The 22,471-nt window shown below is 36.8% G+C and overlaps 2 protein-coding genes across 2 annotated transcripts in view; both read left to right on the top strand.

The window, feature by feature from the left end:
• The window catches only part of LOC138308324 (collagen alpha-2(IV) chain-like), a 61,449-nt gene extending 43,406 nt beyond the window's left edge, over positions 1 to 18,043 (top strand). The window contains exons 14-42 of the mRNA XM_069249317.1: positions 172 to 336; positions 894 to 1,098; positions 1,445 to 1,744; positions 2,209 to 2,387; positions 2,588 to 2,672; positions 3,046 to 3,161; positions 3,356 to 3,533; positions 3,744 to 3,860; positions 4,422 to 4,511; positions 4,989 to 5,096; positions 5,278 to 5,391; positions 5,968 to 6,129; positions 6,527 to 6,697; positions 7,370 to 7,513; positions 7,986 to 8,120; positions 8,250 to 8,425; positions 8,779 to 8,842; positions 9,259 to 9,438; positions 10,020 to 10,127; positions 10,927 to 10,998; positions 11,602 to 11,724; positions 12,368 to 12,472; positions 12,787 to 12,921; positions 13,226 to 13,360; positions 13,970 to 14,125; positions 14,508 to 14,624; positions 14,963 to 15,154; positions 15,473 to 15,759; positions 16,045 to 18,043. Of these exons, the coding sequence (XP_069105418.1) occupies positions 172 to 336; positions 894 to 1,098; positions 1,445 to 1,744; positions 2,209 to 2,387; positions 2,588 to 2,672; positions 3,046 to 3,161; positions 3,356 to 3,533; positions 3,744 to 3,860; positions 4,422 to 4,511; positions 4,989 to 5,096; positions 5,278 to 5,391; positions 5,968 to 6,129; positions 6,527 to 6,697; positions 7,370 to 7,513; positions 7,986 to 8,120; positions 8,250 to 8,425; positions 8,779 to 8,842; positions 9,259 to 9,438; positions 10,020 to 10,127; positions 10,927 to 10,998; positions 11,602 to 11,724; positions 12,368 to 12,472; positions 12,787 to 12,921; positions 13,226 to 13,360; positions 13,970 to 14,125; positions 14,508 to 14,624; positions 14,963 to 15,154; positions 15,473 to 15,759; positions 16,045 to 16,302 (4,377 nt within the window). The 3' untranslated portion in view covers positions 16,303 to 18,043. The remainder of the gene's footprint in view (positions 1 to 171; positions 337 to 893; positions 1,099 to 1,444; positions 1,745 to 2,208; positions 2,388 to 2,587; positions 2,673 to 3,045; positions 3,162 to 3,355; positions 3,534 to 3,743; positions 3,861 to 4,421; positions 4,512 to 4,988; positions 5,097 to 5,277; positions 5,392 to 5,967; positions 6,130 to 6,526; positions 6,698 to 7,369; positions 7,514 to 7,985; positions 8,121 to 8,249; positions 8,426 to 8,778; positions 8,843 to 9,258; positions 9,439 to 10,019; positions 10,128 to 10,926; positions 10,999 to 11,601; positions 11,725 to 12,367; positions 12,473 to 12,786; positions 12,922 to 13,225; positions 13,361 to 13,969; positions 14,126 to 14,507; positions 14,625 to 14,962; positions 15,155 to 15,472; positions 15,760 to 16,044) is intronic.
• Positions 18,044 to 19,895: 1,852 nt separating this feature from the next.
• LOC138307754 (monocarboxylate transporter 5-like) overlaps positions 19,896 to 22,471 on the top strand; it is a 12,566-nt gene continuing 9,990 nt past the window's right edge. Inside the window, exon 1 of the mRNA XM_069248620.1 lies at positions 19,896 to 20,095. The gene's annotated coding sequence lies outside the window, so the exon portion shown is untranslated. The remainder of the gene's footprint in view (positions 20,096 to 22,471) is intronic.

Below are 22,471 nucleotides of genomic sequence, written 5' to 3'. Positions count from 1 at the left end.
AGAATAATTTCATCTGAAGTTTTTATGAAATAATTTTTAGATATAAGGAAAATAACAGAAACTTTGAACCATTTCCAGCGACCACGCAAGTGAAATCAAAAAGTGTTCTCTTAAGTGGTTCTGAGTCAGAGTCATAGCAGATAAAACACATGTATGCTGCAATCTTTTCAGGGTAAACAAGGATTGCCTGGACTTCCCGGTCTGCCTGGCCTTAAGGGTGATCACGGTATGGATGGTCTACCGGGTCTGAACGGTCTCAGTGGAGACAAGGGAGAACCAGGTCTGGATGGTATCAAGGGAGAGAGAGGTCCAGTCGGACCACCAGGCCCAGCTGGCGTTAGTATTCCGTCTTTGTATATTATAGAGTTACCTCCCTTGCGGATAGGTATCCATAGTCACATCATTGTTTTATGAGTGAAATCGACTTTGTTTTCTTAGAAACGTTTGATGTTACGCTCACTAACACATGACGTCACAATCAATACCTTCCTGCACGGGCATATAACTCTTTAAAATTCAAATACAGAATTGGTATGTAAAGGGACAGAGTTATGGTTCTTTCCAATATTTGAAATAATTTATCTGCATTAATGTCAAATTTAAGGCACAATGAATTCGTCTCTCACTAAACTTTACTATTATTACCTGTTCATAAGGGAAGAAGCTCTTAAAGAACAAAATTGCAAATTCTTTGGAAGCAGACTATTGTTTCAAATCAACATGAACTTATAAAAACACAGATAATGATTTCCTAATAAAACACTTGTGGTTTTTGAAATATTAAACTAAAGCTATTACTTGCGATAATTGAATTAAGTCAGTGATTAATGTTTTATAACTGTTTTAATGCGTATACATACCATTTGAGAGATATATTAATTTCTGTTATCTAGGGAATTGGAGGAGATGGTCCCGAGGGGCCAAAAGGAGATCGTGGCCCACCAGGTCCACGTGGTTTCCGTGGTGATGATGGCCGTCCAGGACTTCCCGGTCCCTCTGGTCCTCTTGGCCCAGCAGGTGGACCTGGTATTCCAGGACCACCTGGTCCTCAGGGAGCTGATGGCAGGAAAGGAGAAAGGGGAGACAAGGGAAATATGGGTAAGGAACAGACAGTGGAGTTTACATATACATCTTTCCCATTCATACTCGCAGAAAGTCGGTACACATTATCATGCACTCCATAGCCCTGACTACATAAAAGTCATTATGAACAAATATTGGCCATGCTTAGAAACAAGATATCTCTTATGTAAAATCATTAAAAAGAAAAAGAAAAGAACATGTTTCCCTTGTTTTTGCAGCATAATAACTGTAGATAAAATAGGCTAAAAAGTGGTAGACAAATAAAGATGTGCTTCTCAACCAGGAAGATTTTTTTCTTTGATGATAAGTACAACAAGAAACTTCGATAGTCTTTATATGATGTTACGTTCATGTTTTACAGGATTACCTGGTATTGACGGTATCCCAGGACAACCAGGTGTGCCTGGAGAGACTGGAGAGGTTGGACGTAAGGGAGAGCCCGGACGGAGCATCCCAGGTGTTGACGGACCTATGGGACCTCCAGGACGTGACGGAATTCCAGGATTGAAGGGAGCCCAAGGTTTCCAGGGTCCTCCAGGTCTGCCAGGAAACTCCACCATGGGACGTCCTGGTCTTCCTGGACTGAAGGGTAACACTGGAATGAAGGGATTCCCCGGTCTAAACGGACGTAATGGTTTGCCTGGTCTACCTGGTATGAAGGGTAAGTTTTAATTTGGTAGTTTATCATTTCTATATCATTTTGCTTTAGAAGAAAGAGGATGGCATATATAGAAATGATTGAATGGGCATCAACGGTGTCAGGTGCAGCACCACCCGCAAAGAGGTTTCTGTGTTATGAATTTGGTTCCCGAAGGTAATCAAACTTAAACATCAGATACACCATCCTTACCAAAATGTCTGGTAAGGGATTACTAGTCTCTACAGACTGAAGAAGGGTCCCTGTTATTCAAAATAGAAAAGTCAGATTTTACATTTGTTACCTCAGGGAACTGTAACAGACCTCCTAGATATTGTATACCAACGTAGACACCAACTACTGAGAAATTCAAATGAATCCTTGTTGCTTGTTGGGTTATGAACATCAAAACAAATAAATAATATCGTCACTAAAGAAACTGTCAAATCTCGAACCATCTCTGAACATCAAACTTATTTTACACACAGGAGAAAGAGGTGGATCCTGTAGTCAGTGTATGCCTGGTATGAAGGGAGAGAAGGGAACGCCTGGTCTCAACGGTATCTCCGGAACTCCTGGTCGCCGTGGTATCCCTGGAGAAACTGGAGAGCGTGGTGTTCCTGGTGAAGACGGAGCCCCTGGTATTCCGGGACGTGACGGAGATGTTGTAAGTGTTGCTCGGATAAAGTGTTACAGGGAAAAATAGAAATCTACAATGTAAAAATGAAACCGACAGTATTGACATTAGAAAATTTAAATTAGTCATGCATTGATGTCTCTATATTTTGAAATAGTATCATTGATTGTCTATTTTTATATTGATTCATGGATGTAAGGTGAGTGTTAGTTGCTTTCTTGATGTTTTAGGGAGTTCAAGGTCTTCCAGGATTCTCTGGAATCAAGGGACAGAAAGGAGAACAGGCAATTCTTGATCCAAGTAAAATCATTCAATGTAAGTCAATTTAAAAAATATTTCAAGGTCATTTGTTCCGAATTAAAAGTCAACATTACGTGTATGTAAAAGTCGTTATCATATATGCCAAGATAGTATTGAATTTAAGTTAGGATAAATAACAAATGTAAGTTAATACACATCATCCTCAGATGTAGGTCATTGCCACCATGACCAAGGTCAACTTCAAATGAATGTCAAGAATAGAAAGTAATGAAAAGTTTAGAAAAAAGCGTTGTCAGTTTGGAGGATATTTCTCATATTTTGAAGATTATATAAAAAAAACATTTTTTCTGAGGCTTCACTTGTACCATAGTGAAGTTTTGAATTTTCCGATTTTATGAGGGTTTTTTTTTTGCACTTTGGTTTCCAGGTGAGAAAGGAGACCAAGGTCCAGCTGGAAGGCCCGGATTGAAGGGATTACCTGGACTTCCTGGTCCTACAGGTCCCGCTGGTATCTCTGGAATCCCAGGCCTCAAGGGAGACAAGGTAGGTCGCCATATTAGATTATTGGAAATAATTTCGATGTCTTCTATTTCTAACCTGAGACAACAGTTCCGTTAGTTTCATCCATCAAAGGGGTTCAGTAAAAATTGCAATGATAACATACCTGTTTATGATCTGTCCATACTTTCAGATTTAATCATTACAGAATTGTATATTAACTATGTATTCACCCACAGGGAGACTCTGGTTTCCCAGGACAACCTGGACAATCAGGCTTACCAGGTCTGAAAGGAGAAGTGGGAAGCAAGGGAGAGGCAGGATTTGGATTAGCTGGACAGAAAGGTTCTCGTGGATTCCCTGGAGACAACGGACTTCCAGGTCTCCGTGGATTGCCTGGACAGAAGGGTGTTCCTGGTAAGACCTTAAGATAAATGATCCGTCTTTTTCCAAGTCTGTAAAGTGTAGTGAATTCAGATCACTATTCAAATTGTTTATATGGACGCGAGATCATTCAAATCTTTCAGTTCCAGTTTTGAAAGAGTATTTTCAGTTACAGAGAATGTATTGTGTCCTTATGTCAACATCATACAATCAAATACATTAATGATAATTTGGTGCTTGCAGGTGAATCTATTGCCATTGACCCCGAAAACTTGAAGGGAGTTAAAGGAGAACCTGGTCTTCCGGGAGTCCCAGGATTCCCAGGGCAAGATGGACTTCCTGGAATGAAAGGAGAGCGAGGTGAGTATTCTTTATACTCCATAATGTAGTTCTGAATTACTTTCAAACAACACATAATAATAAACTCGGTAGCTTAATTGATTCCTCCCAAAGCTAATAAGGACCTGGTTCTGAACCCCACTTTGGAAGATCCTTGCGAGTTTACCATCCCACCTGACATGCGTACAGATATTAGAACAAAATGTGTCTTGATTAGAGTTGAAGACAAAATCCATGAATCATATCTGAAAGAAAATTCGAAGATCGTCACCAAAAAAATATTTCTAAAATAAAATAGGTCAGATTTGCTCTCAGGATTACCAGTTGTGGTCTAGGTTTTTCAGTGACCATAATGAAGATATAACTCTAAACTATTCTAAATGCTGAAAAGTTCTGTTTGATATCGAAATGGTCTGTTAATTTCAAATTTTACATTTCTTCCGTTTAATTCGAATTCATTGTGTTTGTAACTTTGTGGTTGCTTTATGGATTTATCACCTGTTTTGTTTGATATCTAAATGTTCTGTTTTTTCACAGTTTACAATTCTAATTCACTATGTTTGTAACATTGTCGTTCCATAGGAGCCAATGGACTTCCTGGATTGAATGGTATCCCTGGCATGAAGGGTAACCGTGGAAACGATGGACTTCCAGGAGCAAGTGGACCAAGAGGCAAGTTATTCCTGCCATCCTTTCTATTTACACCAGCGTATCTCATTCTTATTGGCTCAATTGTGACGTTGTTCTCTCTTATTGTAAACAAATTTCATCATTATTTGCAACATAAACTTTGAGTGGCAGCAGTGCAGTGGTTTCTCATAGAAAAATGCCCGTTTAGTGTATTGCTCAGACGTTGTTGAATAAGGATCATTTTGAATGTAATTCTTCTACTAAGGAGCTTCACCAAATGATTTTTTACATAGTTTAGCTCTTAAGGTTTCATAGCTCTGCTGTTACATGGATTTTGATGCTAAATATAATTGTGGATTAAACCTTTGCTTAATTGTTTAAATATAAATATTTCATAACTGCAATATCAGTTTCTTGTTACAAAGATAATATGCCTCCCTATCGGTTAACATTACACTCTACCTGATTTTCATATTAACCTCACTCAAAGTCAATAATTGGTCAATATAATACTTTTAGGTCTGCCTGGAGCTCGAGGCGAGCCTGGTCTGCCAGGCCCATCTGGACTTCCTGGATTTGATGGACCAAAAGGAGATTCAGGATTGCCTGGTCTTGCTGGAATGAAGGGTAAGTATACCATGAAGATTAGTGGTAGAGATAATTAAAAAGTTCTATCTACGACATAATGTTACTGCGTGGATTTTTACATTTTAATGAATTAAAAGATTGAAGGAAAGATTTTATGATTAGGCTTATATATCCATCTAAAGTTTGAAATGAAAACAATAATCCCAATTTGTTGCTACAGGTGAACGTGGTCAACCTGGTATCCCTGGTAACGCTTTGGAAGGACGTAAGGGAGAGCCCGGACGTAATGGCGTCCCTGGAGAAAGAGGACAGGCTGGAGCCCCAGGAGCACCAGGTAGCTGTTCTTTCGTATTGACCCATAAAAACACATGTGAACTTGTCTTGATCAAAGACTTGAATAGTTCATTGTGAAGTCTAAGGGGTGATAAATCATGTCTCTCTTTAATGAATGAAGGGAGATGTAGTATATCAGTACTGATTCATTTGGTTCTTTAAGTTGATTAAATATGCAAATATTGGTCTGAGCTCTATAGCTTTCCAAACTTTTAAGGTTGATGGAAATTCTACTATACATTTATGTCCATTGCCAAAATCCATGATCAGATAACTTATAACATATTTAAATGCATTGTAAAGTTTAATAGCTCATGTGAAATTAAATATAGTTAGGTAATTTAGGCATTGGTCTTAATATTAAAGCTGCATTTTCTACTTTAAAGGAAGCTTTTGTTTACAAATATTGTACTTTAAAGGAAGCTTTTGTTTACAAATATCGATGGGGAGTATCACATGTGTAGTTAAGAAAAACAAATAAATTGTTCAAAGAAGCTAAAAAATACACAAATAATAATGTATACAGCATTGAACCGTCTGAACGTTTTACCTTGAATATTCTTAAATTTATTTCTAGGTCTGCAGGGATTGGATGGATTCCCAGGAATGAAGGGTGACCCTGGCTCTGCAGGATTACCAGGAATGGAAGGATTACCTGGAATGAAGGGCGAGAGAGGACAAGACGGTATTCCAGGAGAGAGAGGCCAGGTTGGACCCGAAGGATTGCCCGGACTTCCAGGTATTTGTTAAACAATTGTTTCTAATATGTAATCAAATTCTTTATGGTTAAACGTAAACACTTATTACTGATAAGAACAGTAGATACCTTGCTATGAAGATTTGACATTTGGACCCTTTTCGTTTTAATGTCCTATCACATAGGTAAGGAATTATGGAGCAGAAACTTTTCAGTAAATATGACATGAAACATTCTACCACTAGGTCCCTTCCTTTGGGCCGCTCTTCAAGGACCAGAAGAAAAAGTTTCCATGTACTAACCATAGGTTGGCGCTGTTTCTTTTGGAACTTCAGCTTTCTTTCTTCCTCCAGATAAACTTCCATAATTGACAATAGCCGAAAGTTAAACTAATTTCCATCTTCATTATTTTTGGTAACACTAATTTATCATTGAATAGGTGAGCCTGGACAGAAGGGATCTCCAGGACTTCCAGGTGTTAACGGACTTCCAGGACAGAAAGGTCAACCAGGTCAAGATGGTGCCCCAGGGCAGGCTGGTTTACCTGGTCTCGATGGTCCCCAGGGACCCCCAGGACAAGCCGGGAGTGACGGTCTACCAGGACTGCCAGGTAAGAGAGCAAGCTAGGGCATCAGACTTGACTCTTTATGTGATGGTTAAGGCTCTTTTTCATATGTTTATAGCATATGTAAGTGATGGCATTGAGACTGACCTTTCTAACGATTGTATGGAAACATGGTCGTTTAAGTTTGTTTCGGTGAATGTTGCAGGGTAAAAAGATGTATGAAGTGATCTTGACATATCAGATGTTTGGCTTGGAAAAGATGAATTGGATGTAGCATATAACTTGTTGTGTACTTATAACATGCCAAAACAGCTGACTTACATTAATTATATAGATCTAATGTGAAAGAAAAATAATCATCGTTAAAAATTATGAGATGTGGCTAAAAAGGAAGAGAAGACATGTTTCAGTAAAACATGGATAAGTCGCAGTCGACTAGACCAAGCAAAATATTCGACTTATCCGATGTTTCGACTCCACCATGTTTCTGTCAATGGATAATATATCAATTTGTCTTGAGTTGCCTTGTAATTTACTGAGACATGTTGTGGTTCTTTAACAGAAATAAAGGAACCACTATCACTAATGTGTTTAGGTCACACAAATGAATAATTCTTGTAAGTATTAGTTAAACAGTAATTTGAGAAATAATAATATTATTATTATTACTTATCTTTTTTATGGATGAGGCTGACACTGGTGTTCTCATTTTAACAGGAGCTAAGGGAGACAGTGGTGTAGTTGGATTCCCCGGAGAACCAGGACGTGACGGTATTGATGGTCTGCCAGGAAGCAAGGGAGAGAGAGGATTCGCTGGAGCTGCTGGTGTTCCCGGAGCCGCTGGAGAGCCAGGACGTCCCGGTAAGATATCAGGAAATTTGGACCACTTGACACTAATCCTGTCATAGATATGTCGTCACTTACAGTATTTTTATCAAATGACTAGAAATTAAACACACAGGAATCAAGAAAAAGTGAAAGTATAAACTTTCTCTCGCGGCTAAATAAAATTTCGCGATTTTTATTTTTAAACATGTTCGCAGTAATTAATTTCACGAATATGAACATTGAATGCAAATGTATAAGCTTCATTTGTATTAGCGGAGATAGATATTCGTAAATTTACAGTGATCGCGAAATTCCCGAAAGTAAATTGCATGCGAAAGAAAGTTGTTTAACAGTGTACAAACATCAAACATCAGTTAATGATCAACCCCTGCAGACACATTTGATCTCTTCTAGATCTAAGGCGGGACCAGTCCACTAGGAAATCTCAGGGGTGAATGACTTAAGTATTGTAATTTGTTTACTTGATCATGTGTTTCGGTTGTAGGATTCAAGGGAGACCAAGGTATCCCTGGCTTCCCAGGTCTGGACGGTGCCCCTGGAGAGGACGGAGCCCCAGGAAGGAAGGGTGAACGTGGACCAGCTGGGGAGGCAGGCTTGGTCGGAGAGCCAGGTCGCAATGGTAATGTCTTATTTACCTTTTTTTTTCTCTAGTTTTCGAGATATTTTTGAAAAACACTTACCGTAGTTTACTTTTAGCAATTGGGATTGATTTGCGGGATTTGGATTGAAAATGTTTTGTGCATTAAAGGATTGGATGGAATTCCGGGAGAGAAGGGAGCACCAGGATTTCCGGGAGTTGGTTTGCCTGGTCAGGATGGACGCCCTGGAGAGCCTGGACGCCCAGGAGAGCCAGGCCGTGAAGGACCTGTTGGACAAAAGGGAGACGAAGGCATGCCAGGCTTCCCCGGTATGAAGGGTGAAAAGGTCAGTATGACATTTCATTGTAAAATATTCAAGGTTAATTTTACCTTTTACCACGAGTGCCAGTAAATATTGTCGCACGTCAAAATTTTAGAGATTACTTTAGCAGTTTTGAAATTTCACGCATACATATATTTCATCTATTTCCAATATTCTTTATATCGAATGTTCTCGACCATAGCAATGCCCAGTGTTATCAGGATGATTTTTATTAAGAATATAACCGGCTATACGGTGTATTATTTTACAAGAAAGTTTGTGATTTTGTTTGAATGGTACGGTCTGGTATCAAGATAATTTTGATATCCATGGATAGTTTCATTCAAGAAGAATGACTAAGGACACGTCTATTTTAGGGTAATGCTGGGTTACCTGGACTCTCAGGATCACCTGGACTTGATGGACTCCCAGGAATGAAAGGTTAGGAATACTTATCTTTTCTGTTGATATATCTCAAGCTGGGTGCATGAGCTTAATTGCAAAACTCACACTTAAACGCCAAACATTTTCTCTTAGGTTGGGAAATTCTGTGTATTCAATTAACTTGCCGATTATTCTGCATATTTACTTATAAACTGTTCATTTTTTGAAATAATAAAGATGCATTAGCCTAATCAGCCAATAATACATGAAATGCTGTAATGTGCGTACGATTTCAAGTCTATACTGGACTAAAAGAACTACTAAATCCTAATCGGATAGTGATACACTTTCAGAATATGACAGTTATCTGTACCTTTCGCATACCAGATCAATTCAGATTTCCCCAAGCACCCATTGAATTACATAGATGAACATCAGAGAATATTTTACCATTTTTATTATTTGTTTTACAGGAAATCCTGGACTGAATGGTTTAGCTGGTCTTCCCGGAATGAAAGGAGCTAAAGGAAATGCTGGATTCGCTGGTATTCCCGGAGCTGCCGGACGTCCGGGACCTCAAGGACCTGCTGGACCCCCCGGATTCCCCGGACTTAAGGGTGAACGAGGTGTTGTTGGAGAGCCTGGACGTGAAGGTATTTTGGCATAAATTACATTTGATACTTTATTATACAATAAAGTCAGTGTGACGTATATGACAATATGTTTCGTATCGCAATGGAAAATTTAGTTGGAGCATATCACGATTCCTGTAGTTCTGCAAAGTTGATACTGGATTAAGTTAGGTCTCAATATCTAAAGCGAAAAAAGGCTTGAACAATGTTGGATTAATGTTTAATAAGTTAATTAAGAACTTTATTATACAGTGAAGTCATTGTGATGTATATTTGTGTCCACAATAAAAAGTTTGATTGGATAATTGGAATATATCACTGTTCGTGTAATTTTTCAAAGTTGGTATTGGATTTAGTTATGTCTCAATATTTAGAAATAAAAAGCAAAAAGGCGTGATGGGTTTAAGTTTAATTAGCAGACTTGTAATGATGGAGTTATGGAAAAAAATGCATATTGTTTTATAAATGCAGTATACTCTGAGTGCTGAAAACAGCAAAAGCCTCCTGAATGACAAGTTTCAAAGGAATTGTTCACCAACAAGATTCAAAGATAGGTGATTGGTATTTTAAAATGTAATACATGATGATATTTCAATTTACAGGAAACCCTGGTCTACCTGGACAAAAGGGTAATACAGGTCTCGCCGGATTCGATGGTGTCCCAGGAGTAAAGGGACAAGACGGTCTGCCCGGAATCCCAGGACAAAAAGGTGGGATACAACTCATGTTGTATAGGAAATATTCTTAGAAGTCGGTTTTCCGTCTTTGCATATTACAGAGTTAGCTCCCTTGCGGGTAGGTACCGATTGTTGCGTCATTATTTTGTGAGCGCTATTCTCGTCGTTTTCTCCGAAAAGTATGATGTTACGCTCGCAAACACATGACGTCACAATCAATACCTAACGCAAGGGCAGATAACTCTGTAATGTGCAAATGCAGAATACATGTGAACCATTCTTTTTTATATTGTATAAAATCACATGCACTTTACATCAAAAGATGGCTCAATATTCAATAAGAAACCAACTTTTCCTAATTGAATTAATTTGATTGTTGAATTATAATATTATATGAATATATATTATGTTATATATCAGTACAACTATTGTACTAATGGGCGACACCTGAATGAGTGTCACGGATGGAATCAAGAGAATTTCGAAGAGGGCATAATTCTTGATGTTATCCTTAAAATACCTCATTTAGAGATTTCTAAATTTTGACTCCGATGACCTTGAATGACAGCCAAAGTCATTCATTTGAACAAATTCATTAGCCCTTCATCCAAGAAAGCTACAGACCCAATATCAGATCTTTAAGACTCTTACTTATTGACAAGAAGTCGTTTAAAAAAACTAATGTATTACTTGTTAACATTTTGTAATTCCATTACGTTTTCATTTTCATTTTAACAGTTCAATTTGTAAATTAATTTGGTGTTACTTCCACAAAAAAGCCAGAATTGTTGAGGATTATTTTTTAACAGAATAAAACTTTTGTGATAATCAGGTGACAAGGGAGATCGTGGTTTGCCAGGCGTTGACGGACGTCCAGGATTACCAGGCGTGAAGGGAGAGACAGGTATAGTAATAATCTGCATTCAAGCCGACGTCATCTTCATTTGCGAACTTCCCATAGCTAATGGCTTTCGAAAGTTGCATTCTTAAAGTGAAAAAGGATGGATAAATAAATTGTATTCAAGCAGACGTCATCTTCATTTGCGAACTTCTCATAGCTAAAGGCTTTCAGAAGTTCCATTCTAGAAATGACATTCTAGGATGAATAAATAATCTGCATTAAGGCAGATTTGCGCACTTGTCAGAACGAAAGACTTCCAGAAGTTCTCGAAATGGAAAAGGATAAATGAAGTTGGTATCTGGCTTCAAATTGTCGACCATTTTTTTCTTTCCTTGGAACAGATGTTGATTGAATCTATTATTACATTTTATTAATCGTCTACCTAACTAATTATACTACTCTGTAAGACCAAATTATAGGTATGTTTCATAAAAAAATAACATAAAAGCTGAAATATTCATTCTATTCATTCTATCATTTGATGTTTTATATTACACTATTTAAGAGTAATAGGATATTGTTTTATTCAACACCATTTAAGAGTAATAGGATATTGTTTTATTCAACACCACTTGTCCAAGATCATAATAATGGTTTTGATTTTAGGTTTAAGTGGACGTCCAGGATTTAAGGGTGAGCCCGGACGCTCAGCTGCTGGCATCAAGGGAGACCAGGGACCAAGAGGACCATCAGGTCTTAACGGTCTGCCCGGCATGAAGGGAGAAGCAGGTACTAACTGGTGTTATATGAATATCAAATAAAAAACGAGGTTAAAAACAAGGGCAGATAGCATATAATGTATGACGGGTAAAATCTTATGGAGTAACCGGCGGAGGTCATATCCAGTGACAAATAAGAAAGGTCAAGTGACACAAGTCAAACACAGGGTCGAATTAAATTTGTTGTCAATGATGGAGTCGACTCAAATGGTCACACAGGGGTTAATTTTAAGATACATATATCATACTGTGGGTCAAATAAGGTAGTGATTAGGTTAATGAAGGTCAAATATATAGTAAAACAAGACTCCAAGGTCAAAGATAAGGTCACACAAAATATCATACAGGACTTATGATTAGATAATACAGAAGTCAAAATAATGTCAATCAAATACTGGTGTCGAAAGAAAGATTCAGAGGTCGAAATGGGGTCAAACATGGGGAAATACGACGCAGAGTTGACAAAATGGTCTCATTTGAGGGACCGTCATTATTTCAATACGTGAAATTGAGGATTATAAACGGATTGTCTGATCTGAATAAGTACTCAATTCAAATGACTACAACTAACATAAAAAAAAACTATTGTATATCTTTACAAAGTAAATTTGAAAATTCTATTCATATTGGATTGTAATGATTTTAACCACCAGGATCTCCTGGCCGCAATGGATTACCTGGAATGAAGGGAGACCGTGGTGAGGATGGAATCGGACTCCCAGGAGCTAAGGGAGAGCCAGGATTCACAGGTGTTCCAGGTAAGGCCGTTACAGAACTGTGAAATAATTGATCTTTAAACACACGCAGATTATAGTCTCTTATATACGTTGCTTCTAAGTTATTTTCATTCAGACACCTCTAGTAGTTGGTTTCCCGATAAATAGTCTCATGGAATAATGCAGGAATATAGGAAAACTATACAGTGTTGGTTGTAGGTATCTAGTCGTGCCCAAAACTCTTCTACTAGACTAGCAGTACAATGTAGGTAGAATCGAACATAAAAGAAATATCTTATCTATTTATTATATGATTTTGAGCAGGAATTCATATTTCACTTGTTGATATTAATCAGGAGAGCCAGGAATCCGCGGGCAACCCGGTGAGGATGGATCACCTGGTATCCCTGGTGCTAAGGGTAACCAAGGAGAACGTGGTTTCCCTGGACTACCCGGAATGAAAGGAAACGTCGGACCATCAGGACCTCAGGGTAAGCAGAGCATGTGACATTCTACCAAAATGTATTGAGGATATAGATCGAGAACTTAACTACAATAAGTAAAAGGAATACTCCATAATACATACTTATTGAAAAGAAAAAAATATATCCCAAAGACCATTGAAAAAGTATTAGAAAAATGGTTTCTCGAGAGTATCGGTCTATTCTTCATCAGACACCCATCAATTCAGAAAAAGAAATAGCATATCATGTTGCAAATGGAAATAAATGGAACATCATAAAGAACTTCTCCATACCTATAAGTTTGTTATCAGTCTAGTGTTTCTTTACACAGGTGAGCCTGGACTTCCTGGATCATTCGGACTTAAGGGAAACTCCGGAGAACCCGGACCTGCTGGATTCCCAGGAACTCCCGGGCTGAAGGGAGAACCAGGGAGGACAGGTTTTCCAGGAGCCCCTGGACAGAGAGGTAAATACATAGTTATTCTCATTAAAGGAATTTACTATAACTGCATGTCATTTATGTAGATATTGCTTCCAATGTCTCTTAAAGATTCAAGAGTATGGAGAATTATCGTTTAGATACATGTAAATGAAATTTTACACTCATAATCTATATATACATGTACAAGACATATTGCCTCAAAGTAACTTGAAGATTTAAGAGTATGAAAAACATCGTTTAGAAATACTCATGATATATATACAAGAGATATTGCCTCAAGATCCCTTAATATTTAAGAGTATAAAAATATAGTGTATATACATGTAAATGAAATGTGTAGAATAGAATGATTACTTTATATATCCAAATGATTGCATATCCAAATCAAAATTGCACGATACAGTGAAATCTTAATGTTTCGAATTTCAAGGAACCGACAGAAAAACTTCTACCTATAACACTTGGGTTTTAGAAATTTTATACGGTGAAGAAATTTGGTACCAAGCAGAAAGTTCGATACAACGAGAAATTCGATTCCAATCATAAAAGTTTAACTGTATATTGATGGCTTACCTTATTTTGTAAACAATTCTTCCCGGTTTCAACAGTATATGACTTACTTTTTGTGAACAGGTCTCCCTGGATTCAATGGTACCAAAGGAGAGCAAGGACCACCCCCAGTTATTCCCCCTAACCTGCTGCTGCCAGGGCCCAAAGGAAGCAAGGGAGAGCCCGGCCAGAACGGTCTTCCTGGTGCTGATGGTCTGCCTGGAGAACCTGGACTCATGGGTACGTACATCAAATACGAGTTGTGTTATTTTAAATTCATTTTAGCTTTTTGTGCAATTTAGCTCAAGTATTCTAAATGAATTTCTATACTTTAAATCAAATTCCACAAGGCAAGAGGAAAAATTCACTTATTTGAAAATTAAGAAAATAATCGTAATCCCATCCCAAAATAAGTCAAAATATAAAAAATGAGGTTGTACAAAGGGCTATTTAAAACTACATTATAAAGATAAAGGAGCCAGACATGGTCAAATAAATGATTTAAATAATTTTAGGTACCATTCAGTACGAAGAAGTACCGGCACATGAAGTATATCCAATCATGGTTAGGCGTCTTCTGTATGAATTTTGAGATGAATTTGAATTGACCTTTGTATCACAGGATTCAAGGGAGAGAGGGGACCCAGAGGAGAAGATGGACTTAATGGATTCCCAGGCCAGAAGGGAGACATTGGAGCTCGTGGATTCCCTGGTGTTCGAGGAAGTGATGGACTCCGCGGTATGTGTCAAGGAAATCTATATGTAAACAATTCAAGCATCAAAGAATGATCAAAAGATCACTATCAGTTCTAACTTCAATTTCTTCAGTTGAGGAAACTTATTTTCAAATAAAGCTGCTGCAATAATTATTGACAATCGAAGGATTTTTTCGCCTATGAATTTAGTTGAATTTCATTGATCAGTCTTTATTTCCCCTGCTATCTTTTCTACTTCTAGTAAATGTTGTATTGCATTTACAGTCAGATGACCGTTATAGCCCATTAGGCCTGTTGTTTTCTTGCATTTTAAAATAAGTTTTGTGGGATTTCATTGACCAGACTTTATTTCCCCTCCTAGGACCCCGTGGACCCGAGGGACCCGTCGGAGAGGCCGGTTTGCCAGGACTCACGCCACCATCAGGCTTTATGATGGTAAGACACAGTCAGACCATCGATACGCCCCAGTGTCCACTCGGACTGACCCCACTTTGGACAGGTTACAGTTTACTGTACATTGAAGGCAACGAGCGCTCACAACACCAGGATCTTGGTAAGTCCAAACCTAAGCAATTAATGTTAAAAAACTTAAATTACTTTATCCTCCTTTGATATGTTTTAGTATTCTTTGATCTTTTTGTTACGTATGAAGCATTCTAAAATGATCGTTGTACTTGTCTAGTCAATTGAATTCAAATCTTGATCAATAATATATAGAAACAAGTATCATTTGGAGAATACTAATATAATGGTAAAACATTAATTTCAAATCAAACAAAATTAAAAAAATATGTAAGTGAGTTAAATGAATGCGTTATCTTAAAATACCATACCGTAATTGAACTTTGACCTTGAGTTTCCTTGTTTACAGGTCTTGCTGGATCATGTATGAGGAGGTTTAGTACCATGCCATTCCTGTTCTGTAATTCAAACAACGTCTGTAACTATGCCAGCCGTAACGATAAATCCTATTGGCTGGCTACCAACGCTAACCTTCCCATGATGCCTGTTGGAGGACAGACACTGTCCGAGTATATCAGTCGATGCGTCGTATGTGACGCTCCGTCCAACGTCATTGCCGTCCACAGTCAGACGCTAAGTATTCCCGACTGTCCAACAGGCTGGAACGGACTCTGGATCGGATACAGTTTTGCCATGGTAAGTTACACAGTCGACATCTACAATATCACAAGACGGAAATGGGTTTTTTTAATTATTGGTAGAAAAATTAGTCACTGAATCGTTGGTATCAAAGAGAAGGTTATCGTTAATACTTATCTGATATGCCGTAACTGAAATTAAAATAAATACTGTGAATAGATTAATTTCAAACTAGTATGTTGTCACAATAAATGATTATTTCAATTAGTAATTTGTAATTTTATTCCCCTCTTGGTGTCATTGTTTTCCATTAACAAGAGTGTTTCTGTCATTTTTCTACAGCACACCGGAGCTGGTCCAAGTGGAGGCGGTCAGTCTCTGTCCAGCCCTGGCAGTTGTTTAGAGGACTTCAGGTCCACTCCTTTCATTGAGTGTAATGGCGCCCAGGGCACCTGTCACTTCTACGCCAACAAATTGAGTTTCTGGCTGACAACCATAGATAGGGGAGCAGAATTTTCACAACCCCAGCAAATGACACTTAAAGCCGGTTCTCTTAGGACCAGAGTTAGCCGATGCCAAGTCTGTATGAAATTAGTGTAGAGCTATGAGAAATAAATGTTAATGGATATTAGAATTATTTTTATTCTATCAAAATACTTTAAAGGCTTGCGTTGATCATGATGAAGTGTTTATTTTGTACGATTATGATTAAATGCTGAATGCGGTTGTGTTTACTTCATGCGTTCGCTGGTAAAACCGAATGGTGCCTTGTAACCAGGTATTGGTGCTTAGAAGGTGACTATCATTACTATATTTTTGACATTTTCTTGGCATCAATTTTTTTCTTGAAATGCAAGTTTTTATGAGGATACCATAATTCGTCTGTTTATGTTGTATTTGTGTGTATATGTAGCTGTTTTGTCCAGGGAGGGTGGGAGGGGCTTATTATGAAAAGAGTTCCACCATTACCTTAATGGTGGGAAGCTTTATCAAATAGAAGTAAGGATATGTCAATCAAATACCTAGATGTTTTACTGCAATTATGCATCTTTTCAGTATTATCTAATCATTTAATTTCTGTTGCTATTACAATGTGATTCTGTGTCTAGCCAACGAAAGTGTCTTTACTGTAGAAAACTTTATCACAAGTGTCTATACAGTTATATTTTATGTATTGTGAGCTAAGTTGAATGTTGCACTTTTGTATTAAACAAAGTTTGAGTGAGACATCATTATCATATGTTGTAGAATTTATTAAACAATGGAATTTAAAACCGGTTAATAAATTACTGTTAAAATCTGTTGAAAAAGTAACCATTTTAGAACTTTTGTTAATGATATATTTTATTTTTAATGGAATACTCAGCAAGATAATTCAAGATAAATATAAATATTGACCCTTTTATAGCAGATTTTTTACACTAGTCAAAAATGCACACTATGAGGCAGCCTTTGGTTAGCTTTAGAAGTATGTTTTTATGGTAAATTTACATTGGTTCGGTTTTAGTACTTTTCTAGTCACATATTCATTTACAATGAAATGAACAAAGTATATTTTACAGTAATACTTACAAAATTTGTTCTACAAATTTAACTGTACATTTGTAGGTGCTTTTTACACGCAACTTTGTATTCAAGATATTTTTACTTTCTTTATGCATTAATCCATAAGTCCCTGATTTCCAGAATGGACTATTCCATCTGTAAGTCATAGTTAAGTCCATTCTGGAAGCCAGGGGTGGATAAACTAGACATGACATGCTCAACACCAAGCATGGACAGGCTATGTTTTGTGCTGTAGTGGTCGCCCGAAGTCTTCTGGAAGTTTATTGGTTGATGGAGGATTAATAAAATAAATATTTAATAAAAAAGAATAACTTGATTAATGTTGATCAAAATATGATTTGTTGCTTAAATGCATGGATCTTAAATCCAGAGTTTCACTTCACTTGTTACCAAACGATTAAAAGTTTCGTCTCGAACCTCAAGTCAAACCAATATATTTCCAGAAACATCCAATATACATCAATGTGAGAGACCACGAAAAGATGCATATTTTTTTACGAAGATGGTACATTTTTTCCATGATCACAATGTGTCGCCCGCACAAAACAAGCTTATCCATGTTTATCATGTGACGGAAACGTCGCTGATGATGTGACTGTTACGTCACCGTGAATTCATTGTGCCAACCAATCAGAGTGGTCCGTGACGTGTAAGCCGACTCTTTAAGAAGGCGCGCACCGTCGGTCCCTTTGTACTAGTTTGATAATATTGTATCTCATTGCGAATTCTAACTATGAAACTGCTGGTCATTTGAAATAAATTCAGTTTACTTGGATATTCGCTTTAGTCTCTTTTGTTTCATAATTGAGAGTTATAAAATTTAAATACGGAATGCATTATCCTATAATAAATGATATTGTTCTGTTGCTTTCAACAGTTTTATCAATTGTTTAGTTTTCATCCCAACTTCAGCCCCATGCTCTTCGGGTTAATATTTCTGTCGTTACAAGTGTGGTACCTTTTGTAACCTCTCTGAATACCGTAGATGATCCAACTTCCATCATCACAAAAAAACAAATCATGCAATCAGTTGACCGTCGACCATACATCAAGACACAAGTGTCACTATTGCTAGCAGGGCATACAGCTATAGTGCATATGATAATGAATGAGGAAAAACAAAATACAGTTAAACTCGTTTATACCTAATTACAACGGACCCGAGAATTCAATCATACGTGTATTCAAAAATACATTAATGTCCATACGTAATTCATCGTATAGACATTTTTGTTTCCAAAAATGTCGAAGTGAAATTATCTTTCAGTCGCGATGAGTTATATAAGTGTTTTGAACATTACAACGAAAATAAGGTGAATAAGTGATTTGAACATTACAACGAAAATAAGGTGAACTGATGAAAGAACGAGGTCGTTATGATAAAAAAATCGTAATACTCTTGGTCATGATACTATATACATTGTAGTGCTATCGTCAAGGAATAAATATTATTTTGTTATACATGAAAAATCGTTTTAACCGGTTCGGCTTTTAGTTCGGTTTTTCGAGTTATACTTTATTAGCTGCGTTATACAGGATCCAAATTGTATCATATAGCTGTTTAGTAATGGCCAATATTTATGATGATCAAGACGACCTTCACTTTAAATTCTTAATCATGGAAGCATGGCGTATTGACGTCATAATGTTAACTACTGCATGATCTAATCTAGTATGATAGATAAAAACAACGAAGTGGATGGAATAATGCAATCTATCATCCTAATATTTTTACTGTTGTAAAGCAGCTTTGCCAGCTGATGTAAATAAGAGGAAATGACCATAACCACCACACAATGCAGATACTTATCAGATAAGGTTGAACATGCATTGTGAACCATCGGATTTTATTGCTATACTTTCAACACAGAAATGTTAATACACCATCACAAAAAGAAATAAGAAAAAATAAATAGCTTTTAAGCTTTAACGTCAAAACCTTAGCCCTGCATCACAGGGTTGCATTCTTGACAAGTAAGGATACCCAGATGGCATGATAAGTACAGTGCATTAATCCCTTCAATGTCACTGATGTGAATGTAACTTAGATCAAACTATATGGAAACAGGTTTCGAATAAAGGCACACAAAAGCTGCTATATTGCAAAGACCCACATGGTCCATCATTTGACAACTGGTTTGCGATCGGAGAATGGAACTTCGGCTGTATTGATGAATGGAAAGTGTATTACCAATACGCCAATAGAAAACGATGGCAAAATTAAAACTCAAAATGTCTCTGTACAGGCCTATGATGGGACATTTTCTCTTCAAAATCCTTCAGTTTCATGGTGAAATAGTCCAGGGGTAGATATAGGGACAGTAATAGTAACCCATGGAATATGGAGGATGTATAAGTCCTAATGCGCCATCATGCGACATACGATACACACAATAGGTAAAACAAGACTTTTTTCAGCAACGTATTAAATAAACATTTGTCCTTTCGATCCAGTTTTTGACTTTAGTCAATTCACCGATTAGTTTTTAAATGGAAAAGTTTATGGTTCACTATGTATAGTACTATATGTACACGATATGTAAACAAATGATAGTAGCATCACTAGTGGATTCCGGGTATATACGAGTACGATATCCTATACAGCCATCATACGATAGTGTATTCCGGGTAGATAGGAGGGAAGGTCAGTAGTTAGACTGCTATCACTAGAGGATGGGTTACACATGCACTACAGAAGGATATTGTGTTATCACCGTACTTAATGTACGTAATGAGGCAAGCACGTGCGTTCCATCTTCTGTAATGTCCAAACTGGAATGAACAATCTATAAAGATAATTTGGACATTATTGAAGCCGGCTTATATGGTATGTATCTACTTTATCCATACCTACATTGAGTAAAATGTGAAAATAAGATTGAATTTCATATATAGTTTCCACGAAGAGAGAATAATAACCGTTTCTACAAAATACTATTGTAACGTTTTTGTCGCCAGGAAAATGTGATTGATGGTATAAAGATATCATGATGGTCTAGGGGTCAACTTGCCACTTTTTACCATTCATTCCCAATCGCTTACAAGTACTAGTTTCTTCTTATGAGGGCTAATGATTACATGTTATTATGTTATTGTGTTATTTTTGTTGGCAAACTACGGTTTCCCTCCAGAAATTGTCACGACTTGGACAGACCGAATGGGTTGTTTTCATAGTTTCATTATTGATAATGTGTGTGTTAGCCACTGCACAGTATCTTGAGCCTACCGATATCCGCAATTGTTTTTTGTTGTTGTTTTTTTTATTTTTTTTTGACCGTTTTCTACATTCTTTTAAGTTTCAACTTTAAAATGTATATTTTTTTCCTTGAACATTGCAGCTTTTTAAACAATTTTTTTGCTTATTCTTTCAACTCTATGGTCATAGTTTTTGAGAAAGACTGCAGCGCACGTAGTATTAAAAACACCACGTGCACTGTTTTGTAATTGATCCATGTGTATCGCGGACTCGAGATCTAGAGTAGGGAAGAATACTTCACACCTTGACCAATTGACCATGCACCCCTGCATTGACCTCAGTTCTGACAATTGAATATGTATTGCATATAAAATATAATAGATTTTTAAGTTGACTATGAAACCAAAGTTTTAAAGGCATGGATGCGTGTGAAGAGTAGGTATATTAACTGTGATGACCAGTTATAGCGACTGATAACACTCGGTGACCTAGGTATCACACCAAGGTCACCATAATGGGACATGTTAAGATAAGGTAGGCTTTACTTTATTTTTAGGATGATGAAATGTACCTGTGTGAACACGTAATGATAGGAATTAGGTTATACGTAGCTGCAATATTGTAGCTCAAAAATTTTTAGACAGAAAATGGTGTTGTCTGTAGCAGGTATAGACTGAAGGTATAGGCCGGGTACGTATATTCGTTCTAGCATAGGTACTGATCTAGGTTAGACCATGGTAGGGTATATTTTTTGTAATTCTTTTGGTTGGATTTCTACTTACTCGACGATGAAGATATCTGGCATGATGTAAGACCCATCAAAGAGACTTGTCGACTCGGTAGCATTTTCCTGTTGCCTACACCCGGTTCTGTTCTTTATTTTCTCTGTAATAAACGTATAAGGTATATAATAAATATCGCAAAAAAAAAAAAAACTATAGATAATGCCACTAGCTTTGAGATATGGAGATAGAAAAAGATAATATTTATTTTAGTAAAATAATAATAATAAGATAATCTCTTTGACATGGATATTTTAAATGTCATGGAGAATACTCTATAAATATTTTTATCTATTTTGATGTGTTTAAGTTGCTTTGCAATGTCGTTACTGTAAAGGGTCTTTTTTCTCCATACACCTTGAATAATTATGAGCTTATTCAGTCTTAAAGATGCTCCGCCGCCGAAGAATAGTATTTTTCTCAATAAAAACCGCAGATAAATTAGTATTTTTCTTAAGTTACAAAATTTACTTACTTTACACTATCATCATCATTGACAAAATCAAGCTTCTTATTTTCATTCAAGATAAAAATATTAAAAGTAATAAATTACACCCCGAACAAAATCCTTGGTTATATGTATGGAATTAATTACTGATTGTGCATGTACCAAAAGCAAAATGAATTATTTTATATGCATTTTTGTGTTAACTAGACACATAAATTCACATCAGTTATTGTTTAGATGATGGGTATCGTTTATGGTCTGTCGGTGGTGGAGCATCTTTAATGATCCTCCAAGGATGAAATTGTTAAATGAAAAGTCTAATTCAAGATACCTAATAATATGATTTCATATCAAAATATGAAACTATCAGGCAAATTATCTGCAAGTGAATGTGACCAGAGTAGGTCTAACATAAGGTTCATTTACACTTGAGAATTATATGTCAGTTTCATATTCAATTCATATCAATGTCATTTCATTTTTTGATCTTTTGCTTCTTTCAGGACCTGAACAGTTTCACATGAAATTGACTTGGATTCATATCAATACATAGTGCGTCTTTATTCCTAAAACGATTCACATTAGTATTGTTTATGAATTAACACCTGTATTAAAGGCCCATTACCCTTCCGGAGCAAAATATAAAGGTTTCTTAAAAAACATTAATAACATCAGAAAATGCATACCGATGACCTAAAATAAGGTTACGACACCAAACATATGCAAGATTTCCTGCGTAATATATGAAAACATTTGAGAGTCAATTCGCTGTTTTGC

Source organism: Argopecten irradians, chromosome 14 (genome assembly GCF_041381155.1).
Source record: "Argopecten irradians isolate NY chromosome 14, Ai_NY, whole genome shotgun sequence".
NCBI lineage: Eukaryota > Metazoa > Mollusca > Bivalvia > Pectinida > Pectinidae > Argopecten > Argopecten irradians.
Note: the sequence above shows the minus strand (reverse complement) of the source record. Positions and strands in the feature narration are given on the sequence as shown.